This window comes from Orbicella faveolata, unplaced genomic scaffold (assembly GCF_042242905.1).
Source record: "Orbicella faveolata isolate gen_17 unplaced genomic scaffold, um_ofav_v1 contig_46, whole genome shotgun sequence".
Taxonomy (NCBI): domain Eukaryota; kingdom Metazoa; phylum Cnidaria; class Anthozoa; order Scleractinia; family Merulinidae; genus Orbicella; species Orbicella faveolata.
Genome location: NW_028301576.1, coordinates 22153500 through 22177091, shown reverse-complemented (window position 1 = coordinate 22177091; position 23592 = coordinate 22153500). Strand labels below are relative to the sequence as shown.

The 23592-nt window shown below is 38.1% G+C and overlaps 2 protein-coding genes across 3 annotated transcripts; both read right to left on the bottom strand.

Moving 5' to 3' along the window:
- Window positions 1–5478: 5478 nt before the first annotated feature.
- LOC149098898 (testis-specific serine/threonine-protein kinase 4-like) lies at window positions 5479–11219 on the bottom strand. Of its 2 annotated transcripts, XM_089277272.1 has the most exons (3): window positions 10319–11219; window positions 9958–10082; window positions 5479–8854 (listed from the first exon to the last, which is right to left on the bottom strand). In XM_089277272.1, exon 3 carries the CDS (start codon window positions 8838–8840, stop codon window positions 7716–7718), a length of 1125 nt encoding a protein of 374 aa, XP_089133398.1. In that variant the 5' UTR covers window positions 8841–8854; window positions 9958–10082; window positions 10319–11219; the 3' UTR covers window positions 5479–7715. The 2 variants fall into 2 exon arrangements, with proteins under 2 accessions (XP_089133398.1, XP_089133397.1); XM_089277271.1 differs by having other exon boundaries at window positions 9958–11219.
- Window positions 11220–12050: 831 nt separating this feature from the next.
- On the bottom strand, window positions 12051–21926 carry LOC110041757 (uncharacterized). Its single transcript, XM_089277295.1, has 14 exons — window positions 20817–21926; window positions 20106–20343; window positions 19835–19943; window positions 19454–19557; window positions 18932–19047; window positions 18552–18625; window positions 18175–18452; window positions 17759–17910; window positions 17493–17577; window positions 16173–16384; window positions 15571–15663; window positions 14870–15086; window positions 14104–14190; window positions 12051–13831 (listed from the first exon to the last, which is right to left on the bottom strand). Exons 1-14 carry the CDS (start codon window positions 21837–21839, stop codon window positions 12207–12209), a joined length of 4413 nt encoding a protein of 1470 aa, XP_089133421.1. The 5' UTR covers window positions 21840–21926; the 3' UTR covers window positions 12051–12206.
- Between the last annotated feature and the right edge of the window lie 1666 nt (window positions 21927–23592).

The following is a 23592-nucleotide window of genomic DNA, read 5'->3' as shown; positions in this document are numbered from 1 at the left end:
TATCATCGTGTGCAGATTAAAAAGTAACAAGTCTTTTTTTTTATGGAAATAAATATGCGTATGCAATCTCTAGCTCAACACAAGAAACCTTAGCATGTATGCATGTGTACTGATCGTGTTCCAAAGGTCTGCAACGCGGAATATAAACAGAGTGACTATCCAACAAGATCGTGGTGACCTCCACGTCTTAGAATGTTGCCGAAATAGTAAAGACATGGATTTAGACTGAATGAAAGCACTCAGAGGGAAAGCGAATTGTACTATTTGGAAGCAAACATTATGCAGGAAAACAAAAGCATAATTGTTAACAAGCCTACCTTTGACTGGCTTCTTTTTACTCCTTGTCAATGAAATTTTGCGATTTTAAAATCTTAAGCCGTTACATTTGGAAGATCTAGAGATCTTTTTTCCTGTCCTATGTTTTTTCGCCATTTCAAAAATATTCAGTTTGCTATTAATTTTGGCAGTTCAATTTTATTGACAACAGAACAACATGAAAAAAGTTATTTGCTGGCTTTGGACGGTCCACCTCGAGAGAAATTTTGCGCTACGCTTTGAAACAACCTTCCGTCGGCTTTCGGTCTCGGGCCGTGCTCAAGACCGCGTTCAGGTAAAGATACTTTCGATAGGGACCTCCCGCCGACAAATATCACATACATTTTTTTCCTCAAGAGGCGCACGGTAACGAATCTCGCAATCTGATTGGTTTTTAACGCGCTTCGGAATTTCCTATCTCTGACCATGGCATGCTATCAATACAGATGTGCCCGTAACCATACAAATAACGAAATTAAGAAGGCCAAGCGGAAATATTTCACTACAAATCTTCATCATCTTCTTGCAGTAAATCACAACCTAGAAAAAGTGGCGTTTAATTAACAAGTTGTTCTCACGACATCCAAACAAGGTAAAGAATATTTCGGAAAATGAAATTAGAGTACAACCTATAACTGAATCTCCTGCGATGGCAGAAGTCTTAAATCTGTATTTGTTTAGCATTGGTGAGAGACTAGCCTCACAAATACCGTCGTTTAACATAGAACCTGAGTCCTAGCTGTATCGAGCCAACTGAAACTACCTTTTCTATGAAAGCTACGGCAGTGAACGTAGCTCGCAAACTGTTACTAAAACTTAATGAAAGGAAAGCTATGGGCCTAGATAACACTCCAAATAAGTTTTTGAAAATGGCTGCCAACATAGTCGCACCATCGCTCACACAAATAATTATAAAGTCGATTGGCACTGGTTTGTTTCCAACTGAGTGGAAATTAACAAGGGTGACCCCTATTTTCAAGAAGGGAAAAAGGGACAACCCAAACAACTTGCGGCCAATTCCTCTCATTCCGACAGTCGCAGAATTTTTGGAAATCAGAAATTGTATACGACCAGCTTTATGAATATTTTACTGTTAACAACTTACTAACTCACTGCCAATCTGGATTTCGATCTCTACATAGTATACTTACTGCATTGATTGAAGCCACAAATGGCTGGTCGGTCAACATTGACAATGGTCAACGGTGTTATCTTTATCGATCTCAAAAAGGCCTTTGATACAATTGACCATAGCCTCCTCATACGGAAGCTGCACAAATATGGTGTTGCCACGAGTAGTGTCAAACGTTTTGAATCATATTTCTTCGACAGTAGCCAAAACTGCAGCATAAATGGCCATTTGGCGGGTGTTGCCCTAGTTTCTTGTGGTGTCCCAGAGGGTAGCAACCTTGGACCCCTGCTACTCTTAGTTTACATTAATGGTGTGCCCAATTGCCTCAGTTCAGCCTCTGCGAGGATGTTCGCTGACGACACAAATATAATCTTAGCGGCCAGTGCAATAGCTGACCTTGAAATTGTCGTTAACTTAGAGCTAAGAAAACTTCTTTGCTGGCTTGTAATCAATATGCTAAGCCTTAATGTTTTTAGACTGAATTTGTGGTAATTGAGTCAAATTAACGAATACATGCTCTCTGGAATAACCAAATTAATATTCAAATCGACGGCAAATCGAACGAAAAAGTCAAAGAAGCCAAATCAGTTGGCTTGGTAATTGACGAACACCTTTCATGGACAAGGCATATAGACGAAATGAGCAAGATCAGAAGATATCCTCAGCCATAGGCGCCCTTAAAAGTGTAAGACCATTCATCTCTGAAAGTGCCGTTCTCCAAGTTCTACCAAGCGTTGAATTTACCCCACTTTGGCTATTGTAGCTCTGTTTGGGATAAACTCAACGTTACCTTAAGAAAGTTCGCGCGAAAATTTTCCAGTCGACAGAATTCTTTTAAGGTTACAGTATACCTTCGGGTCGACAATTTTCTTCAAATTTGGATTTTTGGGTCAAAATAGTGGTCGAAGAATAATCTCTAATTTTTGAAAAAAAATTTTGAAAAAGGCTAAATATTGGCGGAGAAATGGCGGTTTTACGTTTTCACCGGAGGTAAAAGTTTACCTCTTGATTGACAGCCCTATGGCGCGTATGCAATCAACCGAGACGATTTTCGCGGGAATTACCTATATGGATGTCACGAATTGACTACTCAGTTGATCTGCATTGTGGTTCTGACTACCCAGCATTTTTGATATTAGGCGTGTCTCTATTAAGTTATAAGTAAACATAGACCACGTTTAAACCATGGACCGGTTCGAAAAAGCGAAAACAGCGAAGAACGAATGAAAATACATCAGTGAGTGAAGAAGCGAAAGTTCGCCACGCGGATGAAGCTATAGTTATCGTATAAGGCGGGCAAATATTCGTGGTAAGAGAAAAGAAAGGTTCTGTAAAAATTTCGGAACTTGACAGCAATAACAGGGATGCTGAGAGAGACTCTTCTGATGAGTCCGATATCGACGAATCGTCGGACTCATTGAGACCATTTGAAATATTATCCATGCACAGTTGCCCACACACAGTTGCTCTCCGCGCTGTCTTTTGTTTGTTTCCTTCGCTCAGCCACTCTAGCGTTCGTATCCTTTTTAGTCTTCCCCATTTTGCCAGACCAACTTCAAGAAAAACCGAGCTACAGAAAAATTATCCCTGCCTTCGGTTCCTTGAGCGCATTGCGAAACACAAGAGGTTTTTAGAGATTCGCGTGTAAATTTCACCAGGAGGTTAACGGTAGTAAAGTTTCCCTGCACTGATTGGCTAAGTTATCTGAGAACCCAGTTGAAGGCGTTTGTGGGCGGAGTTTGTTTGCGAAGCAGAACATTTTTCTTAGCGCTGTTTTCTCGAATAAATTTTTTCACTTGAAGCAGACACTTTAAAGAGTTATAACTCAAAGTGAATTTGTTCAATTGCTCTTAAATTTGGACAGTGGCTAGTTTAACATATAAACTACAAAAGCATGTCTGGGAATTGTTAATTTCGAAATACTTTTTCTTCGAGAGCGATTTTTGTACGATCACTCCACATTTTTTAAATCCTATTTCGAAAATGTTCTGTAACTTTTTACTGCAATCGAATATGCCAAAACGCAGACACGTTTTTTAAGCGCTTTGGACCCTGAAACCGAGGAAAAAATTAAATTGGCGAAAAACGAAATTCGCTTTGACTTGTAGCTTTCGAAAGGTGATTCGGGCGCTCGCATTTAGTGGTCGTGAAAAATTCGACAATTCACTTTCTTTCAAAATTCTTGGTATAGTTTGATAGCCAGCTCCATAAGCTTTAATTTGATATAGGGGTTTAGGTATCTACAGCTTAAACTGCACGCGTTACATCGCTTGCGCGCGAGACACCCCTGAAGGTATACTGTAACCTTAATTCCTTTGCTACACTCAGATAATGAGATACTTGTGTTAGAAATGCGAAAAAAAAAAAAGAAAAAAAGAAAGCGTGTGGAAAACTACCCTGAGTTTGAAAAAATTGGCACACGTAATTTAGCATGGTCTACACGGGTTTATAGTTTAAAATATCGAAGGTGAATCAATGAAGGTAAACGATCTTATTATATCTTATTTTATAGAAGTGGATCTCTTGCGTAAATAAATCCAAAATATGCCAACGTTTTCACAAAACTTAACTCCACCCCACAGATAAACGAAGAGCTAAAAAGAACGGAATTCGACAGTGCATTTTTCACTCCAAAATAGGCTGCCAGGGTCATTACCAAGTCCAGTTATGACACAAGTGCCAGTTTGTTTTGTTAAATGGACTCCGCTTGAAAAATCTTTCCACACGCGGGAAAAAAAAAAGATTAAGGCAATGTAGATGTTTAAACTGAACAATTGGGTGAGTGGGGCCGGGGGTGGAGGTGGGGGGCTTACTCCGGCGTTCCTGCAAAACTTACTTAGCATCCGCAGTGCACCGTATAATCTAAGAAATTCTGAGCTCAAACTAGACTAGCCCAAGCCGCGCACAGACTACTGCAAGCGTGGCTTTGGCTAAAGCAGGGGCGCTATTATGGAATACTGCCCGCTTATTTACGGAAATCAGACTCTCTCCGACGCTTCAAAACGGAAATTGACAAACTTTATAACAACTGTCAATCAGGCTCCCACACGGCAATCTTGTAAAACAATGTTCTTTTAATTGAACTCCTTTTTTATACTATAATAATAATTCACTGAAGATTTTACCGTGTTGAAATAAATAAAGTATGTAACTATATATGTAAGGTATTAAACGGGGAGAAAAGAGGGGTGAAATTTGTCGTGTTGATCAATTTTCGTGTGTAAAATAGCGGCAATCCCCCACCTTTTCCCTTTTCATACTTCCATCGACGATTAATCTACACAAGTTTATCTCTATTCACTATAAGTAAATTCAAAGGAATGTTTTGAGGTTGTGAGTTTTTTTGGTTGTGCGCTGTAACTGGGCGTAATCTTGTGCTTCTCACGACCTACATTTTTAAATTATAAAAACTAAGTCAATTTCAGTCGAGTTTACCTCTTTGATCGTTGGTTGGTTAGAGGTGAACTAAAAGCAATAAATGTTAATTTGTAAGATATGTATCTCTTCTTTAACACATGCTTCTGTGTCTAGTATGTAAGTTAGTCGTTGCGAAGATTTTTTAGGAATGGTTTGTAGACGGCACGTCAGCCGATTAAAGGACACGGTGGCAAAAACAAACCCACTTACAGTGTAAGCCAATTTACCGCAGGAGAGAGCAGAAAAATTGTTATTTGCTGGCATAGGATCGTCCGTAAAGTGAGAAACTGTGTCCTCGAGCTTGAAATTGCTAACCCCGCCCTGCTGCCTAGGGACAAAATTAAGCTTAAAACTGAACATATTAGTTCGTTGGTTACTCATATTCATTGTCTAGTTCAAAGTCTGGCCTCACATTAATTGCTATTCTGTCCAAAAGATATCTATTTTGTCGTGACTTCGTCTATATCCCAAGAAAAAGTGCTAACCGCAGGGGATTTGAAAAAGCTCGAACGCATGGAGATGGTCCTGGGAAAGACAAAATTGTTTTGTGCATATTTCGCGGCCCCCTCGAGCGCAGAAGAAAAGTAACTAGTAGACAAAAAACGAAACGCCTGTAGACGGACTAATAGTTATTTATTTATTTATTTACTTATTCATTTATCTATTCATTTATTTATTTATTTTATACCTGTAAGTATATCGATTAATATTTTAAATATTAAGTGCTAAATTCCAATTACATCGTTCAACTTGAAATATAACTCGCCATTTTCATAATCAAATTGTAGCCAGCAGTAACTTACAGTCTCAATGCAACAAAATGGAGGACCATAGCTTACGAATGTCTATGAGTATCTTTCATATTCAGGCCTAATTCCTTTCGAGAGCTTAAAAACAAACGTGAAATCGAAATTACAAGGCCTCAAAGTGTCCGCGGTTGCTTACAAGAACGAGTAAGCACTGAGTTTGTACGGCAGTTCACACGGGTTTTGTGAAGGCGGTCGTAAGTTGACCTGTCGGCTTGCGAGAGTGTCCGTTCAGGGGCGTTCCATTGTATTTGGTTAGACGTATGGTGTATAGGATCAATGCTAATAAAAGTAAACTTTATTATCATATTAAAAAGTGTATCCATAACCTCACCACTATTGCTAGATATATATATTTTACTCGTTTCTTTATCTATAGCAGATACTTATCAAGAAACAATATCTGGAATTTGACAGAAAACGTTTTCTTCGGTTAAAGCAACGCTTCACATTTCAATGCCATTTTCCTCAATGTTAACCTGATCTAAGTAAAAATTCAGTTGAATCAGGATAAACAAGGAAATGCCCACCCCACCCCACCCATCCCCTCTTTTTCTCCACATTTGGTCAGGAAGGTGGCGTTTGGAGGATGGTCGATGAAATCCTCATTTGATTTTTCTTCTACGAAGTCACGTAGAGATTATTTGTCATAGAAAATATGAAATGTGGTTATTGCCAAATCAGTTTTCTAATAATGAAAGGAAAGAACCTCGCTCTGATGCAACAGAAGAGGGCTGAAGTAGCAAAAATTGTCGGCATGAGCTGCTTGTTTTAGGCCGTCTAAGGTCAACAACCGTTTGCCAGTTTTCGTCACTATTATTTGTAAATACTCAGGGTACTTTCAGGCACGCTTTGGTAGCATATCAGGTCAGTTTGGTCGATTGGCGATCGAAACCTAACAAGCCTGGTATGCTGACGAAGCTTAACAAACAGGGCATGATTCGGTATTTACTCTTCCCAAATTCGGCCAAGTGACCATGATAACGCAGCCATATCAGGTCAGTGACTTGATATCACACCGTGTCAGGAGAGTAGGCACGGTTTCTGATTTGCTGATTGCTAATTTGGGTGCGGTAGATCATAAAATCGAAGACAGGCAAAAAAAAAGAGCGGTCTGAGTTTATTCAATAGAGGTACGGCGTTTATTGCGCGTTTTATTCCAAGATTTTTTTTTTACAATTACCACGCTGTTGTTGTGTGTTATTTATTTATTCATTTATTTATTTATTTTTTGATTCAATGACAGGAAAAGCTTTCTTTCAATCATTATGATGGACTCACATGACGAGCTTTGCCCTCCGAAAAAAAATATGCAAATTAGGCTAAGAAGGAGAAATTCTCCTCCATGGCTTATCATTAACTGACAGAGAACACCGTATTTAACACGTTTACTACGCTCTTGGTGTCCCCTAGGAATTTCCAGTAATTACTTTTTTCGCACTTATCGGCGGTCAAATGCATGCCGAAAGAAACACGAACCAATTTAATTAAGTATCTCATGACATGAAAACAAATGGTTTCCAGACATCAACACGCGTGGCTGTAACTGTATGTTGCGAGGAGAAATTTGGTCACGTTTGTCTTCGCGGCGTTGGTGTCACTGGATAAAACTCTCATAAACCACGTATTATTTACTCTCTAAAAACACTTTTAATAATTAGTTAATGCCGCTGTTCCTCGGAGACATATACAACTAGTGGTATTAAAAGCATGTCGCTCTCTGATAAAAAAGAATATATATCTTTACAAGTCGAATTCTAAATAACCGGAAACAGTACTTTCATTGCTCATCGAAAAAACTTAATAGTAACGTGATGATTCTCTATTCGCAACACTAAACTGAAAGCACAGTTTTTGAAGAGAAACACAGATAATCCGTAAATATCACTATTCCAGCGGTAACATTTTCAATATGAGGTTCTTCATCTAAAAAGGAAAACGTGAACTAACGAGGGCACTATAAGACATATTTACAAAATTACTTCATACTGGCCTGTTTAACTATTTGAGAACGACTGAGTTTCTTTACTTCAATTGACAAATCTTTAAAGGACGCTAAGCAGTTCCTTTAACGAGGGACGCTGTTCAGGATCATCGTTTAAAGCCGATTTGGCCATCTTAATTGATCGAGCAGTTGCTGTGGGTAGCAAATCCAGTACAGCAAGGGCGATTCTTCCAAATGAAAATGTGTCTGATTTATAGCTTTGCATCCCAGTTCCACACACGATTTCGGGCGCAATATGAGGGTAGCGCTTCTGGTACTCCTCTCTTTTGGAAATTGTTACAGCCACCGCAGGCTTTGTATCAGACGCAAAGCGTGCTTTGCCAAAATCTATAATTACCGGGTTTACTGACCCGTTCTCTCGTTCCTCGAGCAGGACGTTGTTCGCTTTCAAATCGTTGTGCAGGATACCGCACGAATGTATGTGCATGAGCGCTTCGATGATTTTTGTTAACACACCGAGCCAACCAGGTTTGTCCAGATAATTTTTTTTTCTAGTGGCACTGGACAAGGTCAGGCTTCTATGTTTTCGGCCATGAAACTTTGTAATAAGCCGAAGCGGCTCGCTCTTAGTTATTACACCAAATAGCAAAGGCACGCCACTGTGATCTCCGAGGTAGCTGATCATTCTCGCTTCCTGGCGTACTTCTTTTTTCAGGTCGTTAGTGCTCCACTTTTTCACAGACTTGAACTCTTTTACAGCCACAAGCAGATCTCGGTAATAAGCGAGATAACAGTTTCCAAATGTTCCTGATCCAAGAAATTTTTCTGTCCGCACGACTAACGAGGGATTGATCTCTTTAACGTGGTGTTGGACGTCGACTCGTCTTCGCGGCGGGTTAGCAGGTTCGCCACGTTTCTGCTCCGCTACTTCTCGCACAGACGTTACTACTCGATCTTTTTTTCTACCAATAGTTCCTGAGTTACCGGCGATGGCTGCCGCTGTTTTCATGGTTTTTTCTTCAACCTTCTGCTCCGCTACTTCTCGCACAGACCTAACCACTTGTTCTTCCTTTTTGCCAATAGTTGCCGAGTTGCCGGCGATGGCTGCCGCTGCTTTCAAAGCTTTTTCTTGAGCCTTCTTTTGTCTCCACCTTTTCTTTGCTTCTTTCCGAATTTTCTTCAACTTTTCTGGATCTTTGATCGTTTTCCGTTTGTTTCGAGCCATTAAGGATGAATACGCTAAAAATTTACGAAGCAATAAGTGGAAGAACCGGTTATTTGCAAGATGAAAAACTATTCACAGCTATCCTTGAAAAATTGATTTCACGGGCGATCTTTCCAAAGTGAGAGACGGAAAGCGTTTGGCAAGCACGTGTAATGGATATTAAATGTATACGATTGGTGGAGCAAAAAGAACTCAGGAAGCAGCTATATTTGCCGGAAAACCATCCCCTATTTCACACACTATTCAGCTATTCACCGATTGATCATTGTTGAAAGAGCTTTGTTCCATCACAGCAAGCCTATGTGTAAATAAGTTAATGAAAAGCATGATGAAAAGCTATTACAAGGTTTTTAAGTCGCAGAGATTCTCACCATTCTTGCAAACATGGCTGTTTCTGTGGCTGTTTTTAAAACGCGCTACGATTTGTCCGTCCGAATTTAATACCACTACTGCGTTATTTCGACACAGAAAGGCAAAAAATCATATCGATGCGCATTCAGTGACATTTCTGCCGTTTTACAATGGTCAGAAGGTCATACGGCTACCTTCAAGGATTAGAAGAGGGTGAAGGTCTTCAAGCTACAAACAGGGGATAAGTGGCATTGTGGACAGTATTAATTCCTGTCTACCGGTACATCCAAAGGCCGTCGGTAAGTATGCTTGCATTTACTTCCCCTCTGTTTCTCCAATCTTTACAACGGAATCGCAAAATTTCTGTGGCAATGGAGTGACTACGTTTTACTATCATTATCTTACTTCTCTTGACTGAGAAACTTCCAAACTAGCGAATAGGATTGAAGCGGTAAATTGTTTTGTTCTCAAGAACCAATGATGTTACCAGAGAAAATGATGAATATAGCGTTGTACAATATCTATATTTGTTTAAGGGAAATGGAGTCGCGTTGAAAGGTACTATGTACTGGAAGAGTACGTCCAAATTTTGTTAGCTAACATGCCAAATGCATTTATAACAGCGGCAGAGAAAAGAGGCACCTACGTCCCCCCGTTTGGAGGGAAAAGTTCAATGTGTTCCAATACAGAGACCACGACCTGAATGATACTGTAACCTGCCCTCGGTCAACAAAGTGCCATTCCTTTAAACCTTAAGAAGACTTACCTGCGAAACAAGGAGGTAGAGGAAAGACACGAACCGCAAAATGCTAGAGAAGCACTAGAGGCAGCCAAAGAGAGAGCAAGACGTGGGACGGCCAACTTTTCGTCCAGTTCAAATGGTTGTCGGACCTGGTGAAGGAAGAGCAACCAGAGAGTTTGGGGTCATCTGGTGGCATGAACTGTTTTCGAGCAATAACCACGGAAAGTTGACACTCAGATTTTATGTTTCGAAAGTGCAAGTTTGATTGAAAATACCTATCCAGAAAGGAGCAGTCTCCTTCTACCGGATTCCACACAATTTAAGATTAAGGGAACATTTGTCTGTCAAAAATAAAACTTTAAGTATATACCAACAGCTCTCATACCTCATAAGTACTCTTGCTAACAACAGCCAACTTTGCATTGCTTTGCGACCTAAAAGAGTTGCCACATTATTAAAATGACTGAAATGGACACAAAATGTTAAATTATAAAACTAAAGAGTGCTGCATGTAACAGGTTCTGACCAGGAGAGACAGAACTGAGGAAAGAAAATAAAATAATAGTAATAATAACAGATAACAACAGCCCCAAAACCAGGACTGACTACCCAAGAGAGACAGAACTGGGGAAAGAAAATAAAATAATAAAATAAAATAAAAGTTCTGTTCTTCAGATAACAACAGCCCCAAAACCAGGACTGACTACCCAAGAGAGACAGAACTGGATAAAAAAAAAAATAAAATAATAAAATAAAATAAAAGTTGTGTTCTTCAGATAACAACAGCCCAAAAACCAGGACTGACTACCCAAGAGAGACAGAACTGGGTAAAAAAAATAAAATAAAATAAAGAAAAGTTCTGTTCTTCAGATAACAACAGCCCATGCAAATGGGACTGACTACCCAAGAGAGACAGAACTGGGTAAAAAAAAATAAAAGAAAATAAAGAAAAGTTCTGTTCTTCAGATAACAACAGCCCATGCAAATGGGACTGACTACCCAAGAGAGACAGAACTGGGTAAAAAAAATAAAATAAAATAAAGAAAAGTTCTGTTCTTCAGATAACAACAGCCCATGCAAATGGGACTGACTACCCAAGAGAGACAGAATTGGGTTAAAAGAAATGATGATGATGATGATGATGATGATGATGCCCTTAAATAACAACAGCCCAAGTATAACAAACTGCTCGATAGAAACAATACAGAGTAAGAAATCACAATATTGTTATAAATTAAACAAACAGAACATTAAATGTTTGTGAAAGGGAAAGCAGAAAAAAACTATCATACCTCCTTCTGTTTGGGTCTATTATGCCAGGTATTCCAGGCTTCAATTCTGACATCTCTTATAAAAAGGCCTTGGTATCCTCTTATCAGGTTAATGGTTTGAAGTGATTGTCGGATGTTATAAATAGGTCCACTTCAGACCAGGGCATATAGAATTCCAACTGATTAAAATCTGTCTGAAATTTACTCAAAGGCATTTAAGAAAGGATGGTCCGTTTTAGTCTGGCCTCTTCCTTTCAATTGATTTAGTATATCAAGAAACTGTATCTTTCACTGGATTTGCTTCAAACAGGTCACTGAGGCACACAAGCCACCTCACCACGACAAGGTACGGACCATGAGGTGGAAAAACAGTGGGGGGATAAGGAAAAAACAAAAACAGGTCTTTGTCTTCAGATAACAACAGCCCAAACAGGACTGACTACCCAAGAGAGACAGAACTGGGTCCAAAAAAAAAAAAATAAACAAAAAAAATAATAATAAAATAATAATAATAATAATAATAATAATAATAATAATAACAACAATAGAATTAAAAATAAATGAATACTAAAATGAGGTAAAAGTTCTGTTCTTCAGATAACAACAGCCCAAACAGGACTGACTACCCAAGAGAGACAGAACTGGGTCAAAATAAATGAAAGAAATGAGTATCAATAAAAAAGAAAAGAAAAAATAAAATAAAATCATCAAAAAAATTAACAAAAGTTAATAAATAATTAAAAACTAAGCAAATAATAATAAAATAAAATAAAAGTTCTGTTCTTCAGATAACAACAGACCAAATAGAACTGACTACCCAAGAGAGACAGAACTAGGTGAAAATAAAAGTTCTGTTCTTCAGATAACAACAGTCTAAATAGGACTGACTACCCAAGAGAGGCAGAACTAGCTAAATGAAGATTTTCTGCCTTCAAATAACCAGAGTCTACATGTGACTGGCTAGCCAAGACAGGAAGAATAGTAGTGTAGGACACCTTGGTTCTATGGAGTACTCCAGTCAAGGATCTGCAACATTAAAGTTTTCCTGTGTTGATCCATATCAGAAAATCTCCACAGGAAGTTGTTGATGCATGAAGACCCATTCTGAATCATATCCCTTGCAGCCATGATCACACCAATCCCACAGCTTCCAATGCCGATCATTTTTGAGTTAACCCGTGCCTGAGATGGCATACCAAAGCGCCGAAACCTTAGATAGTTTTTCCAAAACCTTGTTTGAAAAAGTGGATGGTATGGGTACATTTCAGAGAGTAACTCTAATGACAACTTGACTGATGGAAGGGACATGGTAGGAACTGCTGACTGCAGGCCATCATCAAAGTACATCTCTTTCTGGGCTAAATCAACAAAGATTAAGCCCCAATGGTTAGGCATGTAAACTGGCACTAGAATTTGCTGCAAATCATCAATGTTTGAGAGGTGCTTTGTTGTTTCATTTAATTGCAGCTGCTTGAAATTCTTGTCGTTGCAGCTCATCCAATCATAAAATTCTGTGGGAAAGTACACAGTGTCATTCTTACCATTTTCTCTGGCGTCATCCAAAAACTTACCGATGCATATATCAATGACAAAGCTATCGATATATCGTTCCTCAACAAGATCAGAAAATGACGTGGAATCCAATCCCTTCTTACCGTACTTTAGTATTGGGTGGTTTGTTGGATGATGCCAAAGGGCATCTTGTAATCGTACAAGATCTTCAGGTGAGCATTTCATTTTTGAAAGCCAGTTAGCTTCTGCAGACACTTTGCGAGTAGTGTCAGCTAGTGTGCAGAAGCATTTTAGGATACAGAGGGCACTCTCACAAAACTGACCCTTGCCTTCAATGTCAATACCAGTAGGATTCATGCCTGCTTTTTTAGCATCAAGCAGAACTTTCTGAGCCTTCTGGATGTCACTTTTACAGGGACGCTCTGTTAATGAGAAGGGATCTGCATTCGAGGTTTTACCATAAACTGGCTGGAGTGCCAAGGGAAATTTTGATGCCAGAGGTGGAAGTAAACTGTGTAGAGCAGCTTCTTCACCTCTTGTGCTAGCTTTGGCCATAGCAACTTGCAAGGCAGTTTGCTGTGACAGGATGGTCTCACCTTGATCCTCAATGACAACTGCAGCTTTCAGTTGAGGAGATGAATGAGAAGTGACAGACTCCAAGTTACATTTAGCTGGTTCAGATTCTGGAATGAGTATTGGGGCTGGCTCATTCAGCATGGCAGAATCTAAATCCAAGTTGGTAGCTATTGGGTGACACTTACCAGAAAGATCTTGCAGTGGGGTTGGCTCAGTCAGCATGTCAGTATCTGAAACCAAGGTGGTAGCTACTGGGTGACACTTACCAGAAAGATCTTGTGGTGGCTGTGGACTGATGTGGACACCATACTGACTTTCCCAGTGATCATGGCAGTATTCTAAAATACTGGATGTCACTGTGTCCTCGACCCTCGTGCCATGGTCTTTATCATAGCAGTATGTAAGGAAGTCACTTCCAAACATTTGCTCAAATAAATTATTGATTACTTGAACCCAAGTTTTCATAGCTCCTGTCCAAGATCTCATTTCATGACCAGCACTTTTCCAGCCACATCCACGGTAGGTAAATGTTTTCTTTCCTAAGAATGAAAAAAAAACAAAAAACAAAAGAAAAGATAGTGCTTGAGGGAGTGAAAACCATACCTGTTTCGAATTAACATTGCATGCTAGCAAATGCTAATGTTACACAATTATGTCACAAACTTTGCATTAAGATATACGTGTAATTAAATTCAGTGTTTATTTACTTGGTTTCCTTTTATCTCCATGTGTAAAATGCACACAAGGAATTAATCTATTGATGTAGTATTACAAAATATCCATGGCACATAATTCGGTTTTTAATACTTACTGGCCATAATGCAATTTTCAGCTTGTTGGAATGAATATCTCAACGACAGCAGCATGGTTGCATACCAATGCGTGAGAATTTGATTCACTATAGGAAGAGAAAATGTTTTCAAACCCAATTTATTTGATATTACAACTTATTTTACTTTCATTTAAACTTGATTCTATATCATTATAATAATAATAATAATAATAATAATAATAATCAATATTTAAACAGGGTGACCCCTTCAGTCGCAGGACTGGTATCAACGGGGGCCCTGTATAACGTAAAATAAAAAGAGCATGTATAAATAATATATATCTATAAAAAAACTAACTACTTTAAAAGATACGCTGAAATGTTTAAAAAATTTAAAAGCTTAAAAAGGTAATAGCGTTCTCATAAAAATTGGATATAGAATTGAAAATGTTCTAAAAAATAACCTAAGAAAAAAAATCGGAGATAGCCTTGAAACGTTCCTTAGGTGGTAAAATCTTTATGTTCGTTGGAAGGCTATTAAATGCGCATGCACCATGATAATAAAAAGACTTTTTAGCGACATCTAAATGAAATTTAGGAAGTATAATGTCAGTGATTGACGATCTAGTGCATCTGTTAAAAACATGTTGGCCTCAACAGACACTCTAGGGAGTATTGAGAAATAAAAGTGACTGAAACTAGTGTGACTGGACTATAATAAGTAAAATAACTATAATTAATACTGATAACAGTTATGATAATGACGACAAGGATGATGATAATAATACAGTATCTTGTAACTCACATGACTGGCCAGGTCCAGATGAATCATGATTTGTTGCCTTAGAATACAATTGTCTGTGTAGCTTGTGAGAAGCCTCAAATCCTTGGCCAGAATATTTATAGAAGGACCTAAAGTGCCGTAGGAGCATAGCACTGTGATCTATGACAAGGTGCCCATAATCACCAGTGCCAAGGTGTAGTCCAAATAGCATTTTCAACAAAAAGCCCCACTCCTTGCACTAGAGAGTATAGCAAAAGAAAACAAGAATGTAATAAGAAATTAAATTATCAAAGATGGGTAACCCTCTCTACCTGTAAAATTTTTAACTGTATACACAATAATTTTGACACTACAGAAAAGCATGTAGTTTTTGACAGTAACATACAGCTTTAGCATTCCAGTGTAGAAAAGCTATGGTTGAAATTATTTTCTATCAGCCTATTAACCTTGTTGGATTTAGTAAGAGTAACTGATCATTCCTGAATATTTCTGCACAAACCAGTTTCATACCTGTCAAGTCTAGATGCAATGCTTAAAACAAAAATGGACTTAAACCACTGTATGTATTGAATAACTTAGTTCATAAAGGTGATATCCTACCATTTTCAGTTAATTCAAACAAACTCAAGAAAAGTTTAAGCAAGTGTGTATATGGACCAAGGGCTATGGCCACAACAGCTTCGTAAGAGAATAATAATTGTTTTCAATATAAAAAATAATACCTTCACATCATGGATATCAATCAATTGCTCTTCATGGTCTTCGAACACTCTGTCACGCATTGTGTGGGCAATTTCCCTCCAATCACAGCAAACCTGACAAGTATTACATGGTAATAGATGTCCAACAGTAGCAATTAAATAATGAAAGAATGAAGGATGCGAATGCAACCATAACACTACTGGAAAAATGACATGAAAAAATTTCAGCTGAGTATTACGTCCACTGAACATATAGGGCCCAACCCACACACGACCGCTCTCATGTGGTTTTGACAGCTCAGTTGGTAGAGCATTGCAACAGTAACGCAAAGGTCATGGTTTCGAATCCCATTTAGAGCCTGAAATTTTTTCAGCTAATTTTTCCAGTAGTGTTATGGCTGTATTCGCATCCTTCATTCTTTCATCAGTTAAGTATTAGTCAAATAAAGTTACAACTGCTGCAGTTAAACTTTTTGTTTCTTCACAAATAAAACTGCTAATCTTTCAGTTGACAATGTTGGTTATTGAACAACACTGATTTTCCAGTCAGGCATTTTTATAAGTGAATGACTCAATTGAGTGTATGCAACCTACTTGCATGTCAAAGTTAGCTACAAGTTTACCTTGACAAAAAATTCAATTTGAAGTTGGGCTGCATAATTTGCGAAGGGATCAGTGTGGTCTTCCATGAGTTTTTTCTTCTTCCCTCTTTTCCTCTTCTTGGGTAGGGGTTCCTCATTGCCACACTGTTCTTCCAGCTCCAGGAATCTTTCTTCGACTTCTTTTTGTCTTTTAATCCAGTTCTCCTTTAGGTTCTCCAAGAACACTTTAAGTTCTTACAGCCAAAAACAGAAAGAATCCAACAGATTGTCAGTGTAAGCATTTAATGGGAATATAATGGACCAATTTGTTGTAGTCTGGAGCAACCCAAGGTTTCCCTGATTATGTTTGTTTCCAGCCATTCATAGCCTTGGGTTGAGAGACAGATGACTTTATGTGGGTAAAGGTTCTTGCATAAAGGATTTACATCAAAATTACAATGTGTGAAATTTACTTTAAATAATTATAATAATAATAACTTTATTTAAGTGTCAAATGTATTTAGCACTATTAAATGTGCTAATTGGCGCCACTGTAAATAAATAAACAAATATTTCAAATGTAACATAAACTACAGTCCAAACTCTGGTTGCGACCACCTCTCGTAAGCAATCACCTCTCCTCAGCGACCAGTTTTCCAAAATACCAAAAGTTTCCAAGTCAAATCGGTATATTTGAAACCTCTTTTTAGTGAGTGCGACTACTTTTAGAGCTAAAAGTTTGAAATTTTCCTTTGTTTTTAACCTCCGGTAAGCAACCATTTGACAGATAGTAGAGCATAAATTGGATAAGGTGTTGTAGCATTATCTCAATTTCTCAATGGGAAGAACCAGATGTTTTTCTCGAAATTGACTTTCACATGAATAAAACATTGCATCGGCATTCGTTCATGGGTTAAGTCTCGGCAGTTATCATATTCTAATGAGGAAAACTTTTGACCCATTATGGTCTAAGCTCTCATAAGCGACCACCTACCATAAGCGACCACCTAGGCTTCACATTTTGGGTGGTGGCTTACAGGAGGTTCAACTATATTAAGAATCCCAACTGGTAAGGAAACCTTAAAATAATAGTTTCCCAGGGTAAACAAACATCAAATAGGTAGGAGTAATCCAAGACATAGGTGGTCAAGCATGAGGGAAATTCAATTTGATTACAAATGAAATGAGAAACTTGAAAATTTAGGCAAAGAAGCCTTGACTGAACTGTAGCTCCATTAAGAACAATTTCAGATCTTGAGAAAGTTATGAATATTGAATAGGCTGATGAGTAAATAAAAAATTATTAAGTGAACAATTTATAAATATAGTAAGCTAATGAGCTTCGTTGAGATGTCCTTTCACCTTTTGTGTCATCGAGGTCAATTGTTTCTTGCCGCACACCATAGTCTCTAACAAAGGTTCCCCGGTCGAGTATCTCATCTACAAACTACAAATAAGGACATTGTTAATTACATTGTAAGTTTTTATTGTAAAACATAATTATTTATTCCCTTACAAGTCATCTCAACCCAACCTGAAATTATGTGTATTAAAATGATATAAAGCATTAAATTCTGCTCAGTAACGTAAGATATTTAAAATCTTGCTACATGTATGAGTTAACCCACCGATATCCTCTGTTCAAAAAAGGTGACATAGTTTAGCAGAACGTCTCTTGCAGCTCCAGAACATTCCTCATAGTAATGGGCAACTTTCTCAAGGGGGAGTGACCTTGCTACAATTTCTTCAAAGTTTTTAAGAACTTCTCTCTCCATCGAACCTGATAAAGAATTTACCTTGACTTTAAATACCGACCACCAAACTTGCATCAGTGTCATAAAATGGCACAAGTATGTATACTACTCCATGACCTTCACATGGCAATCGGAGTGAAAATTGAAAAAGTTGTTTCCTAAGACTGTATGCAATTATGTTCACAAAGTTATAAATTATGTTCACTCTGTAAATGGGTTCATTCATTTGGCATATTCCTGACAGCATTACATTGGTGATGAACAATAGATTAAAGGACTGATGACAGTACCTGAAAAAGATGCAACATGTATATTTTGTCTCTCTATTGCTGTTTGTTGTCCTTTCCGTTCTTTAACTGTTACTCTAGGAAAACCTCTACAGTTTTCAGGCCCATAATCAGACAAGGCACCATTCAACTTGTCCAGGGTTCCAACTCGATAGGCAAACAAACCCAATGAGCCTAGAAGCTGCTCACAATTTCGCATCTCACAATGTAGAGAGCAAAGATTTATGCTGCTCAAGTCTTCCTCCAGAAGAAAATTGAGATCATCCCGAAGGCCTGTACCCCTGAAAAAGAGCAAAAATACACACTCAGTGGCTTACGTTGAACCTGGAAATTTCCATTATTTTATATTTACCAGTCAGTTGTGCTCACAACACCCTCACCTTCCAATGTTAGCTTTTGATCTTAAACAATCCAGGCATGTCTCATCCACAGCAACTCCATGGCAAGTGCAAGCCTAAAATAAAGTTATGGACAATAGAAATATTGACCTCATTTAGAATGCTGGAAAAAACATAAAATTTTCCCACAAAGAGCTAAAGAGCTACTAGATAATGATATCTATTTTCCTTGTCTTAACATTCAGTGTTTACTAGGATTGCAAAAATAAAAGTATTTTATTGATGATAATAGTACTAATTTATAACTGACATGATTGATACAGATAGTCACTGAACCCTATACTAAAATGCAGTTTACAATTCAAGTAAGTGTTAATTAATGCAGTTACCATCAAACTACATGTAAATATATAAAACCTTACCCTTATTGCATCACAAAATGCACAACACTGCACTCCATAGCCCTTGCCACCAAGGAGGAAATCCTCATTGTCTTTTTTGTTTAGGAGAAGCAGCAAAGCCTTGTAGTCCAGAGTCACTTAAGGTCGTATAAGGGGAAACAATTCATAACACATGCTAATGAGGCAAAACAATATCCAAGGACCATTTCACATACTGTATAAGTTTGTCCAATTTCCTTATGAACCAGTGGTATTAATGTTGATATAACCCTATTTAATGGCAGGATTGTTATGATATTTAGAACAACAGCAAAATGTTACTAAAGGTACTGAACAGTGCCATAAATATTAAGGTAATTATCAAACAGTATTTGCCATCGCTTTTTTTGCACAATTAATTGATCCCTGTAAAAAATTATGAGATAGCTTTAACTTAGTTTTTCTCCCAAATAAACACAAATAATGTCCCATTAAATAAATAACAGCATTTCAAAATTCATTCCCTTTCTCATCAGTCTGGTTTAAATCACTATTTACATGTACCTGTGAAAGAGATGTTGTACTTTTTTCCATCCACAACAATGCCATGTTTTTTTATCACATTCTTCTGGCAATTAAGATTTCTAATCAATTGCTTTAGATTTGCCCTAATATAAGAATAGGGACAAAAATAAAAAATGTTAAACGCCACCTTAATTGAAAGAAGGTAATAAACAGAAAAAAATGTATTCATCACAAAATTCAACTAAAGCTGCTCATGAAAGAAAGGGAACTCTTTTTATCTAGAGTTTCTACTACATCTTAAATAACTGACTGAGAAATACATGTATAAATGTTTCTTTTCTTTACAGCAACATCTCAATGCCTACTTTCTTATCCAAATGCAAAAAATTGTTCATGATTGCACAATCAGTAGTCACTGACCTATTCTCTTTACAATTCCCTATAGCAATAGGGTAGACTGACAAGGCGCTCTCAGAACTTTTATTTGCAAAGTCAATGGGGGCCAGACCAACAGCCACTTGATTTTTCCCTTGAAAACAAAATACCAAAAATAAATAGTTTTATTACCAACTATTCATAACATATTATTATTAACCCATAGAATGACACAATCTTATCAAAAATACTGCAGTAGATACTGTTAGGCAGACAAATGAAACACCCAGTTAAAATATGTTACTGATACACTCACCACCAAGAGGACGGCCATCAAGTTTAACATTGAATTCCAGGTCCTCAGTGTCACAACAATGAAGGCGCTGTTCTCGTATGGCCCAGACAAGAACAGATTGTAGGTCCACATCGCATGCTTCAAAGTCAGCATCATTGACTCTACCAATTTTCAGCGTTTTCCGCACAACAGAAAATACTAACTTCTTTACAGCCTTGATTTCATTTTTTGAAAGAAGTAAAGGTGTATCACTGGATCGCTAAGGATAAATAGAAGGAAACTATTAATGGAGGCATAAATTTAACTCTTATATACAGTCATCTCTTATCAAGTCAAGTTGGTCGTGCTTCCCTCTCAGCCAATCAGATGCAAAAAAAAAACCAATTGCGATTTGGCATATGTGATTTGGTCACTTGTGTTTCCTTGCTTCTAGCTAGTTCCTTATGCTATTACGATATTTGATTTGTTGTCTTTGGCGATCACTCTGAGTAAAATTGAAATGCTCAATACATTGTGAAACTGATAAATTATACTAGACACATTTTTTATTGGGAAGTAGCCTTGATAAAAGTAATGATGGTAATTTATTTTTTGGAGAATACATAACCATTATATTGAGCAAATCAACAATGAATGAAAAGCAGCAGCATGCAAACAAAACTAAGAACAATAAATAGAAAAAGGGAACAAAAGCTTTTCATGTCACTCATCATTACCCAGAAGTGCACTCACCCCGGTCTTTCCAAGTTGGGTCAAATTGAGCAGCGTCTGCCATGCTGAATCAGGCAACTTTGTGTGCAGCTTGAAATACAACAGCACCCAATCCGGAACTCTCATGCTCTGGAAAACACGAGCGTGTGTTTCTGAGGACAGAAGCTCAGAAAAGCCTTTCTTCGACCCCTTTGAGTCCATTACAATATTTATGACCTCCGAGATGTGGTTTCTCACGTTTTCTCTCTGAGCATCATCACCATAAATAAAACTGTTTCCTAGAACGCAAGCAATTGATTCTTTATATTTTTCAGAGACGTCACTGATTGAATCTAGCACTTCCTTGCACTTGGCTACAACTTGTCGTTTTCTGGTCGTCGATCCGAGGTCTGGGCTGCATTTTGTCTCCTCGATCGAACTGCAGCACGATGATGGTGAACGAGAGTTGACAGGAGTCGAACAGCATGTTGGCTCTGAAGAAGAAAAATCACTTAAACTCGTTTCAAGATCAACAACCTGACCCTGAAGGTTTTTTAGTTTGAGTTCAAGGAATTCAATTGACCGTGATTTTTCCGCCAGTTCTGCTTGGAGTTCCTCAGAGGCTTGAATAACTGGGCACGCTTTCCCGCCAAAAGCGAAGTCCATGGCATCGCGGTGCTCCATGTCCAAGGCGATGGAGTTTAGGAGATTTACAATCGGCGTGAATACAGCTGAATTCAGAAAGCCACTAGCTGAACGACCGCTTTGACGTAGTAGTCCGGCAATTAAACCAAAGGTCGAAGCGACATATACTGTATTTGGCGTTCTTCGGAAGTCGCTTGAATACGCCGATTTGGCGGGCTGAAGTTCCCGCGGAGCCACACTTCGAAGCTCGTTTGGAAATGACTTAAAAATTTCATTCCTGGCGAAATCCTTCGGGTAACCTCGACAAACTTCTTTGGTAACGACATACCAATGCTTTCGAGGGTCAAGCGACGAACTTGTAACCCTTGAAAGACTGGAAACGTTAAACGTGGAGGAGGACGACGGTTCGTCTCCCACCATATCGATGCTTCAAGTGAGTTACAAATCAAAAACATGATGCTTTTGAAACTTGAAAGTCCCGCCAAAGTAGAATATTACCCAGTTAGTAAAAAAATTACCTTTGACACACAATAGCGATCACAAGCAAGTACACAAATCCTCTGCAGACATCCGAAAACAATAGCCAGGACACAAGCGAGGTACTGGAAACTAACCGTTTGCGTTACACGCAAGTTATGTGACCGACGACACCGAGTTTACCTATGCTTAACGCACGCTTTAACAAATTTTAGCTGATTAAAGAAAACGAACAAAGAAACGAAGCCTATCTCCATGTCGTTCAAACTTAGTTTCATAACGTCACTTCTTCTTTTACTGTCACTATTTTTAGTTTCCTCTGCCGTTGACTAAATTCGGCGAATCCAAAAACAGCAAGCGTTCAATAAAAGTGCTCAGCAATCAGAGAACCGCAAGTAAAAAGTCGGTTCGATTTCACATCTTCACTTGTTGCATATTTGCGAAAGAAAATTGCCAAAGTCTTCTCGTGTTTAAATTAAGACTCGCGCGTGGATTGTGGCGTCTGGTTTATTTTGTTGCATGACAGGATCAAAAAAAGATAATTAATTTCGGCCGTGTGATAACTGAGATCTCTCGCCTCACTGTGACAAGCCAAGGTTTCATTTTACGCATCCTGCTGAGAATTTTTTTCTTGGGCAAAGCTCCTCATGTCAAAGTCTGGCTTCCCATAAATTGTGAATTGGCCTCAAGTTTTAGTGAAACTTCGCATATCGATGTCATGTTCTCAGTGTTATTCTGATCTAAACAAAACCTTCCAGCATAGCGATAAACAAGCAAATACCACTCCACCCCTTCTAAAGACATGAAAACTATTTTCCATCCAGAAATTAGCCCTGAACCAAGAGAAGAGCAAGGTACAAGGTATTTACCTTGCCCTTGCTCCAGAGGACAAGACGGTTGGAACTGTTTAAGTAATGATATGTACCTTAAGAAATAATTAAATAAAAGTTAGCTTTATTATTTAGCCGTTACAATACTATTTTACACTGTGTACTCTTAAACTCGATATTGATGCTACGTATTTTTTTTGGTACAAACTTTTGTTTTGGTCTATCGCAGAAACCTACAAGGAAATAATATTCAGAATTTACCAGAAAATGTTTTCTCCGGTTTGGGGCGCTTGTACCATCTGTAAGTATATCAATCAGTGTTTTCAAATCTAATGGTAAATTGCATTTACATCATCCCAACTCACCCTTGACTTCTGTTTTTTGTTTTTTGTTTTTTGTTTTACACATTTTCCTCTCGGAAAAGTGAGGCTTTAGTGAGCTTGCAATGCCTGTACAGTATATTAAACAACGTTTTAAATACTGGTAGGCCAACGATATCCTTAAATTCTAGTTTGGCTCCGAAAGCTTAAGGGAATAAAACAAAACACGTTACTCATTCATTCGTCAACCTCGATCTGATTTATTATTTCTTACCCCTCTCACCCCTGTTAAAGGTAATAACTAAGGTACAAAACTACCCCCTCTACCCCGTCTTTTATTTCCGGCCAACTTCAAACATGGCTATTCCCCGCATTGACTTCATCTTAAAAAATGTTAAAAGAATGTTCAATGTTGTTGTGTATAGTAGTCAGTGGATACAGGATATATAGGCCAGAAGTTAAGAGGATATGGGTTACTATTATTGATTACTTATTGATGACCTATTGATTACTCATCGATTACCCATCATTGCTCATCAACTATAC